General features: G+C 48.4%; 1 protein-coding gene across 1 annotated transcript; it reads right to left on the bottom strand.

Annotated features, from left to right (window-relative positions):
- Window positions 1-248: 248 nt before the first annotated feature.
- On the bottom strand, window positions 249-9,899 carry LOC147972830 (uncharacterized). Its single transcript, XM_087524468.1, has 6 exons — window positions 8,312-9,899; window positions 7,529-7,759; window positions 7,050-7,471; window positions 6,025-6,309; window positions 511-590; window positions 249-354 (listed from the first exon to the last, which is right to left on the bottom strand). The coding sequence occupies exons 1-6, from the start codon at window positions 9,897-9,899 to the stop codon at window positions 249-251; spliced, it is 2,712 nt and encodes a 903-aa protein (XP_087380594.1).
- Between the last annotated feature and the right edge of the window lie 485 nt (window positions 9,900-10,384).

Below are 10,384 nucleotides of genomic sequence, written 5' to 3' on the forward strand. Positions count from 1 at the left end.
GTCGGTCAGTGTTCTTTACACTGAGCAAGCTTGCATCGTCGGCAATGGAAAAATAAGCTACTCACATGCCATGCATGTGTGTTTCTTCTTCAAGCTGCTCGGGTCCCTAGCTAGAAGTAATCCTACGTAGTTGCTAGCCTTCTACTCATAGTTTTGGGCTTATCTGCATTACGTAGAAGACGGGCATGTATGCATAGAGATCAGAGCATCAGAATGCCCATGCCCATGCATGGTCCAACAATGGGGGATCACACCATCACCGTGACCACGGCAAGCCTCTCGATCCTTTTCAATGCAGGCACGAAAGGTATCAATGCCTCCATGTACGCCCGCAAAACATTAACCATCGAGTACCTACGCGTTTATGGCCATTGGCAAAACTTAACTGATATCCCTCTCTCGTGGAAAATACTCCTGAAAACGATGGACGCACGTACCGCACGGTGAAACCCATTATATAGCCCATAATTCGGTCATGATTGAGAATTCATACATATAGTGTGTGTGTACCTGTGAACATTTGCATGTGCTGGTGGATGTACTGCTGTTTCCATCTGCATGCTGCCTATCTTTGGGCTGGAAGAAACGATCTAAAATTAGGACGTACGTATAGTACCATCTAGCAGTGCCCATGCGTGCGGTTGCACTCGGATCCCTGATGCCGCTTTTTATTTGACTTTCGATTTTTAAAATTCTATGTCTTTTAAACGCAAATTCCAAGTTAAGTTTTGTTTTTATATTCGTGTTTCACGTGACCATCGCTTTGATATGAGATCCATATTGAATATGTTTTTGATGACTTTAAAAAAATGTTTAGGTTCAATGTTGAAATTCAAAAGCAGTTATTTTATATCTACGGCCGACAGAAAACATTGCTTAAAACTATATCTCTGAAACTTGTTGAGACAGGGGCATTTTTAGATGCAAAAACAATAAGTTAATTATCGTTGAAACTTACAACTTTTTGAGTGATTTCCTTTTTTATGTGCCCTCGTGCATGATTCAACTACTTCGCAAATTGTGAGGCAAATCAAGCGGGCGGCAATGCTTGACAGGTTAGTGCTTCCACACTTATGTGCCCCTGCGAATTTCCAGCAAACATATAGTACTATACATGGTTCGTCCGACTAGTGAGTCATGATTAAATATGAATAGATCGAAACTTCTTTCTTTAAGAAACTACGACTAGATTTTATGGCCGATTAAATCCGCCTCGTGCTACATACACTATGTGCAACACACTACTCATTCGTCAGTCTTATGAATCCGTTACGAGGACAGGGCGTCGACCCGTTGGCTGGGTAGCTGAGATTGCTGTCAACCCACACGAGCTCTTCTAGATGGAGTGGCGGACAGCACCGAGTTTTTTTATGAATCCGTTGCATACCCGAGCAGGCAGATCGAGCGCAGTGCATGCGGCGGTAGTGGCATACCGCTATACCCGCGCGGGAAGCCTGCACCCAACACGCCGGCCATTGGCAAGCTCTCTAGATCGAGTACGTGCATGCACCAGTAGCCGCACCTAAATCTGAGAATGGTTTCATACTTAAACCATACTTGAATCATACCCGTACATGTATCTCTCAAAATCATACTTGAATCATACCCGTTTAATGCTATTTTCAGCTCAACCAAAACTAAACCATTTATTTTTTCATCCAAACCAATTTAAACCCAATACATAACCGTGGGTTTAAACCCAATACATAACTATGGGTTTGCTTCAATGTATATATGATTGCACAAATCGACATGTTAAAAAGCAAAAAATTGACATAGAAAAGGCATAAGTGCATCTACAACAGTTTGGGAACAAAGTTATCGTTGAAATACGGTCAACACACAACAAGAGTCAAAAAGACAATGCCCACAACTGAAAAGCTCACTGACAAGTGTATTGAAACCAATTGCTTAGCTAAAGCACAAGCAAACACATTCGATTTGCATGTGGTGTTTTCTCATAATACAGAATTACATAGTGCATCGTAGCATGTACGCGGATCAAAGATACTCATTGTCGATGCGTCCTTGCTTATTGCACATAACCAATGCCCAGAAACCGGTTTGGACCCATAGTTTATAGCCGTTAATAATCAAACTGTTTAAGCCCATAACCAACTATACCCAAATTGGTTTCTTCACATACCCAAACCAAAACCAAACTAAAAAAGATTTAGCCCAATAAAACCATAACCAATCAAACCCAAAGTAAGAACCGATCCGTTTCACCCAGTTTTTTAATAACCATTCTCAAGTTTAGCCGCACCCAACGATACGTCAACTCACGCGGTATCCAGAGCCCAGAGGAACCCACAAAGAACCAAGCCAACGTTGACCACGTTGACTGATATACTCCCTCTTATATTTTCATAGAGTGCATGCGGCAGTAGTACTCAGGCAGGGCCAGTGGTAGTATGCGTATGACACGATTGATTGGATCATGTGAGCGCAGTGTAGCTCTGGCTTGGCACTCCACGGTGACCGTGGCCACAGCTTCTGTACGCAGCTCTAGCTGTATTTGTAGCTGGCCGGCACAGCCTACCATGACTGCGCCTACGCTGCTTCGCTTTGGTATCTGTGGATTTGTACGTACGGTCGTGTAGTGGCCTGCATGGATGTACTGCTGGACACTGGACACGTTGTGTCCGGCGAGTTATGAAAAGGGAGAAAACGTGAGGGCACGGTCTCTTATCCAGAGACTTGAGTGCACCTGCGGTGATTCTTCCAGGACCTGTACCATTGGCAATACTTTTAATTGTTGTTGCCTGTTGCATGCGTGTGGTGTATACTCACGTACGTCTACTCCTATGCAGGGAGGTCCACAGGGCAGACCGGCCATCCACTGCATTTATTTTCTGTATAATGATATGGAAGCTGTACGTCGCTTCAGGTAGGCCTACTCTACTGCCGCACGTATATTTGGTCCCGAGGCTAACGGGTGGTACAGAAGCACGTAGATGCGGCGGTGCTGCCTCGAGTATGTATCTATCTCCCTCTTGTAACACTCTACCACTTGTGCAAGGATTCCTTGCTCTGTGCAACGATCGGCAGGGCGCTGCGAGTGCATGCAAGCCAGCCGGCCGTGCGTGGCCGATCGAACGATGGCAGCACGCAGCAGGCGGCGCCCATACTCGTATGTGTGGCCTTGTTTGAAGACACGGAGGAAGGATGATCCTGTTTCATGAGACGGTTTGAGAATAGTGTCCATTCGCTCTCGCGTATTCCCTCCGTCCTTAAAAGAGTATATTTTCAACTTTGTTGGAGGATCAAACTATCTCTGTGCAAAAAATATGTCAATGTTTGTGAAATCAATTAGGTATATGATGAAAATATATTTTATCATGAATCTAATGCTACTAATTTGATGGCATAAATGTTGATCTATTATTAAATAAATATGGTCAAACATATTTTCTTTTGACTTTCTAACAATGTTGAAAGTATACTTTTTCGAGGACGGAGGGAGCACGATTCGCGATCGTCATGTTTTTCGCTACCACAAATCTGCTGTTACCAAGAACTGGACGCTGTTTTTCATCTTACTGTTGGCCTTGGCCGGTATCACTCCGGTTTAGTCATCCAGCATGAGCCGGGTACTTAATCAACTCCCTTCGTTCAAGAATTAAGACGTATTTTGATAAGATATGTCGTGGCAAAGGTTTCCAAGCATACAAAGATTGACTGGTCAGCCCGCTCTCCTAGAGGCTGATCCACTCCCGTGATCTTTTATCTCCCATCAGTTCAATGCATCTGTCACATCTTTCTCTATACCACATTCGTCATTTTAAGCAGGTTGGAGTAGCGTAGCAAAGACAGTAAGTAACTGTAAGGGCATCTTCAGCCCCGCCCCAGGAAGGCCTTCTCAAACGTTTTTTTTATGCTGGCGTGGAAAAATCGGCCCAGTCGCGTCCTCAGGAGTCCGATTTTCGCCGGTCTGGGCCAAAAACAGCGCCGGCGGACCCAGGCCGAACCCGGCGCGCTGGGGGGTACTCGGGGGCGCCGAGGCGAATTGTTTTGGCGCGAAACAGCCGCGGGCCCGCCGCGTCAGCGACACGGCGCCTCGTCTTCCTCAACGGCCTCGGTTCCCGCGGGGAATCAATGGCAAGGCTGCCGCCGGTCAGCCTTGCCATTGATTCCTCACGGGCGGCGCGTCACGGGACGACGCGCCGACGCCTCCCCTTCCTCGCACGCGTACACACGGGTGCGGCGCGGCTATATAGCCAGTGGCCTGCACTCGCATGTGCCCACACCAGCCCCGCCCCTCGCCGCCGCCCAGCTCCTCCCTCTCCCTACCTCTCCCGAGCGCCGCCGCCCAGCCCCTCCCTCTATCTCTCTACCTCTCCCGAGCTCGTCGCCATGGCGGAACGCTACCCTGGAGACGAGGCGGCGGCCAACGGCTTCGGCCGCCGTTCGCTCCGCGAACAGGAGTCCTGGCTCCTGTTCCAGGCGGACATCCCGGCGCCGCCGGACATGCGCGCCGGGCCGACGGGGTGGAGGCTCAGCGTCGGGGGAGTGCCCATTCCCCCGTTGCCCGACGCCGTGGCGAAGCCGAAGTACTTCGCCGAGGAAGTCGAGGTCGTGCGCGCCTCCCTCACCGACGCTCAACTCTCCCTCCCCCAGTACGCCGCCGACAACCACGCGGCTTGGGCGGCGTATTTCGAGCGCCGCCAGCAGCAGCGCTTGGCGTCCACCAACGGCGCGCCGGTGATCGGCGGCCGGCAGAACATCGAGGGGCGCCACCTGTGGTGGGGCGTCCCCGGCCGCACACTCGAGGGCGTGCTGACGTACCTCGAGGGCGGCAACGACCCGCCGTTGGCGTACCCGGCGAGGGCGGCCGCCCCGGCGCAGCACCGACGCGCCGGGCCATGGGCGCCAAGGAGGTCCGGGTCCTCCTCCTCTTCTTACTCCTCCCGATCTTCATCGCACTCTTCCGGCACTTCGGCCCTGCTCGGCGTCAAGGCCGAGCCCGCGGCGGAGACGCCACTCGGCCGGCGCACTCGCAGCGCCGGCATCGTCATCAACGAGGGCGGCCGGCGCGCCTACTCGTCGGCTCCTCCTCCGCGCTTCGTCAAGCCAAAGACGGAGCCGGGGCTCGCGCCGGTGAAGACGGAGCCGGCCGCGCCGATGACGACGGAGCTCGACGACAACGACCCGGCCTTGGAATGGGCGCGCAGGGACTCCATAGCGATGGAGAAGGAGCGCCTGGAGAAGGCGAAGGAGCGCCAGCGCGCCGCCCTGCTTCGCTTCGCGGAGCGTCGATGCGGCCGCGACAAAGGCGGAGTCGTCGTCATCTGCGACAGCGACGACGACGACGACGATACACCGCCACCAGTCCGCCATGGCGACGCCGGGCAGGGGTCCAGCAGGGGCGCCCGCGTCAATGAGGAGAAGGCCGCCGACGACGATGGCGGCGACGGCGGCGACTTCAGGCAGTTTTTTCTTTAGATTAGTTTATGTATATGTGCTATGTAATGAAAATCCGCGAACTTCGCCGAAATGTGCCGAAATTTATCGTGTTTGGCCGAATTTTATCGTGTTTAAGCCGAACTTTGCCGAACTTCTTTTATTTTGAAATGTGCCTGGGGCGGCCCTGGGGCCGGCGGCTGGGGACCAACTCGCCCCAGGCCTAATTTTTGCGCCGGCTCACCCCCAGGCGGCGATTTTAGGCGCCCCCTGGGGGGCCAACGGCTGGAGATGCCCTAAGCCATCTGTAGAGTGTTTCTCTCGTTTTTTCTACCATCTTTTTTTTGAGGGAAGGCCATCATGGCAAGCTTTATTGAATTATAGAACACTCACATCGTCCACAAGCTTACTGACAATGACATCAGGTGGCTCGTTTAACCAACTGAGATTCGACTTATTACAAAAGGAGAAGTTAGCTAGCACATGCGCCGCTTGATTACAAGAACGAATACAGTGCTTAAAAATGACCTTCCCAATCGACGTACTAATATCAACGCATTCCGCGAAGAGAGCCGCAGCTTCATCCCACCATCTTTCTTGGCCATTGCAGAAGTTAATTACCTGAAGAGAATCTGATTCCGCTTCAATCTGGTTTAGTCCTAGAGAGTTGGCAAAGAATAGCCCATCCCTCATGGCCATCGCCTCCATTGTAATCGCATCCGCTGCCACCGATACAAAATTGCATTGCGCGGCAATGAAGTTTCCATGAATATCCCTCATAACAGCCGCAGTTGCCCCACTCCCTTCATCTGGAAAAAAGGCTGCATCAACATTTAGTTTTGTATATCCTGGGTCCGGCTTACACCATTTAGTCTCTGGCATTACATGTGAACTTGTCAATGAATTCTGGAAATTTGAAGCAATCGATAGAATGGATATGGGCCATCTCCAAGAAGGTGGCACCGGCTCATCATGTGTCATTCGCCTACGTATCCACCACAAGTACCATGCTCCCACCATTAGTGCTTGTTTGAAGTTGACATTAGAATGTACCATCGGTAGATCATCCGGAAGGGTTAAAAGATGTTCGAATATAATCGAGCCCGACCTATCCACTAGTACAGCATCTTCCACCAGTTGCAACATCCCAAGACGCCTCCACACTTTCTTTGCATGCACACATAGAAATAAAAGATGCCTAATATCCTCAGCACCTTGATGGCATATCGGGCACGCCCCATTAGAACCAATATGTCTGTTTGTCAGGATTGCTTTTAGCGGAATGATTCCTTGCAGAACCCTCCACCCAAAAATCTGAATTCTACGTGGGACTTGCACTTTCCGAAGTGTATTCCACACTGCCAAAGGCGTTGAACACCAGCCCTCACCATCATATTTGCAAGTGCCCTATAAGTGTGCGTCCATTGCAAATGGTACGCAGTTTTTACTGAAAAAATTCCGGTGCGATTAGGTTGCCAGGCAATGAAATCCTCAAATGCGTGTGTGTTGAGCGGGATCTGAAGTATTCTTCTAACATCCACAGGGTAGAAAAGGCTCTGTAATAGCTGTTCATCCCACTCCCCGGTCACCGGATCAATGAGTTCACAAACTCTTGTAATAATTGATTGGCCTCTCGGTGTAATTACCTTCATATCTGAGCTTGAAGGTATCCAAGGATCCCTCCATATATTTACCTCCTCACCAGTACCAATCCTCCATATGTAACCTTTCTTGAATGTATCAAGGCCCTTTAAAATACTTTGCCATGTAAATGATGACCCATTCTTTGGGGTCGCATCCAAAAGAGTTCCATTGGGGTAGTATTTAGCTTTCAGTACTTTTGCAACCAAGGAATCTGGATTAGTGATGAGCCTCCAGCATTGCTTAGCAAGCATAGCTAAGTTGAATGAATATAAATCACGAAATCCCATACCTCCCTCATTTTTTGGAATACATAGCTTCCACCACGCCATCCAATGCATTTTCCTGTGCTCTTCATCATCACCCCACCAAAATTGTGCAATAATATCTCTGATTTCTTTGCAAATTCCTTTTGGAAGACTAAAAACTGACATGGCAAAAACTGGAATGGCCTGTGCCACAGACTTTAATTAAATCTCTTTACCTCCAATTGATAGTTGTTTCTCCATCCAACCTATCAATCTTGCTTTAATTCTGTCAACGAAATGCCTGAAACAGTCACTTTTGTCAGCTCCCACAATTGCTGGCAACCCAAGATACTTGTCAGATAATGCTTCTGTGTCAATATGAAGAATTTGACTAATTTCTGCTTTTGAAACAACTGAGGTGTTGGGACTGAAGAAAATGCTAGACTTGGCCAAACTCACCATTTGTCCTGAACTTGCACAATAGGTATCCAATTCGTTTTGTAAGGAAGTTGCATTCATCACATTTGCTCTCATGAGAATTAGAGAATCGTCAGCAAATAAAAGGTGTGAAACTGACGGTGCATTTCTGCACACTCTAATCCCATCTATGCCACCAACTTCTTCTTCAAACGTCAACATACTGGACAACCCTTCCGCACAAAGAAGGAACAAATAAGGGGAGAGGGGGTCCCCTTGCCGAATCCCCCTAGTAGGGGTAAAAATCTCAGTCTCCTGGGAGTTGAATCTGACCTTATATCTAACAGAAGATACACAGGCCATTATCATGTCTATCCAACCAGTATCAAAACCAAGTTTTTCCATCATAGCTCTCAAGAATATCCACTCAACCCGATCATAAGCCTTATGCATATCCAATTTCACTGCACATAGCCCCCTGCGACCTTCTCTTGAGTTTTTTATCTTATGGACACACTCATATGCTATTAGTACATTATCAGTAATTAAACGTCCCGGAACAAATGCACTTTGAGTGGGGGAGATAATGTCAGATAGAATACCTTTCAGTCTAGCAGCCAACATCTTTGAGATAATTTTGTACAACACATTACATAGACTGATAGGTCTATATTGTGTAATTTGTTCAGGCGAGTCTACCTTGGGAATGAGTACAATGGACGTATCATTCCACTCTGCCGGGATCTGCCTTGTATTGATCGCAAACAACACCTCCTGGGAAATCTCATCACCAATAATATGCCAGAACTTCTTAAAAAATATAGCATGGAGACCATCAGGGCCAGGCGCCTTGAGATCTCCTATACTGTGCACAGCCTTACGTACATCATCATGGGTATACGGGGCTAATAACATTTCATTCATTTGCTCAGTAACTTTCGTTTGCACATTTTGCAGAACAGCAGGGTCAACCTGGTTTACTTCTGAAGCAAAGAGGTTACCGAAATAATTCTGGACATGTATGTTGAGTGCTGATGTACCTTCAATCACATTCCCCTGGTCATCATTTAATTTTTTTATCAAGTTCTTCTTGCGCCTCGCCGAAGCAAATGCTTGGAAGAAACCCGTGTTCCGATCCCCATGCTTGAGCCATCCTGCTCTAGATCGCTGCATGACATGTATCTCCTCGAGTTCTAGCAGAAACTCGATTAGCTCAGACAGTTCTTTCCTTTTCGATCCACTTTCATCATTCATAGGGCCAGACATAATTTTCTCGAGCTCTCTCTGTGCTTTCCGAAGCCTCTTCTTGGGCTTCTTCAAAACTCTCTGATCCCAATCATGGAACTGATCGTGCATGCGATTTAGTTTTTCATAGACTGTATTTTGTCCCGCAGCCGCGCTTGCCGAGTCCCACGCCTCCTGGACAACATCCAAGAATGACTGTTCACGCAGCCACCTCGCCTCAAATTTCTTGCTTGTTGCACCATTGGCCGCCACTCCCGAGTAATACTCTGTGTCCACACACAAGGGTCTATGATCTGAATGATTATAGTTTAAATTTTGTAATGCAGCATGAGGATAAAGAGTGGACCATGCATCATTAACCAAGCCCCTATCCAGTCGTTCTCTAATCCTGCCTCGAAACCACGTGAATTGGTCTCCCACATATCCCATGTCCCTCAACTCGCAGTCCTCAATGGCTGCCTGAAAGGCGTGCATATACTGCTGTGGTCTTGGATTAGCACCTTCTTTCTCATGTAGGAATTGTATTTCATTCAAATCCCCAATCAGAAGCCATGGTAATGTATTATTATGATGCAATCTTCTCATTCTCTCCCATGTTCTATGCTTGTGTTCCCAACGAAATTCACCATACATGCCGGTTAATCTCCATTCGTTATTCTGTTCATCCGTCACTCTAACATCAATGAACATAGGATCAAGTTTCATGCGCTGCACTTTTATTTCTTTCCTCCACAATAACATCAGTCCACCTTTCCTTCCATCTCCAGCACATACCAATTTCTGATCCATTCTCAATCTCCTCCTCAAACACTCTGCCGGATAGCTTTCTAAGTGTGTCTCTGACAAAAACATCACATCTGGGCTGCTGCTTCGCTGGACATCCAACAAAGTACGAACCGCCGGGGCGTTACCAAGCCCCCGGCAGTTCCAACATAATAGTTTCATTGCTGCACTAGAGAGCCAGCTTCAAAGAGAACCGATCACTGTCAAACAACGCCGGGACAGAAAACCGATCACTGCACCAGGCAGCGCCGGGACAAAAATCTTGAACAAATCCAAAAGTTGTCTTCAGATCTGATCAACAACCAAGATCCCTAAACACTAGCAGGGAAGCTATACACCAACGCAATGGATAAATTCCTCATGGCATGCAAGCACTAGATAGACGATAAGATAGAGTCATGCAGTCAGCACCATCGCCGGACTTGTTGCCGCACACAAGCAAGGCCAAAACTCTAACTGAGCACACTAGACCAGCGACGGCACCTCCGGTACAGTCCTGGGAAAGAGACGCCGGCAGCCGCGCCGCCGCCACGGAGGCGGCCGGCGGCGAGCCGGCTAAACCCTAGTCGCCTTGGAAGTCGCCTTCCATGAGAAAAACGCTTCGGTTTGTTTTTGTTTGTTTTGTATCACTGCTTCCACTAAAAATA

The sequence above is a fragment of the Triticum urartu genome, chromosome 5A, assembly GCF_056163025.1.
Source record: "Triticum urartu cultivar PI428250 chromosome 5A, HENAU_Tu73, whole genome shotgun sequence".
NCBI lineage: Eukaryota > Viridiplantae > Streptophyta > Magnoliopsida > Poales > Poaceae > Triticum > Triticum urartu.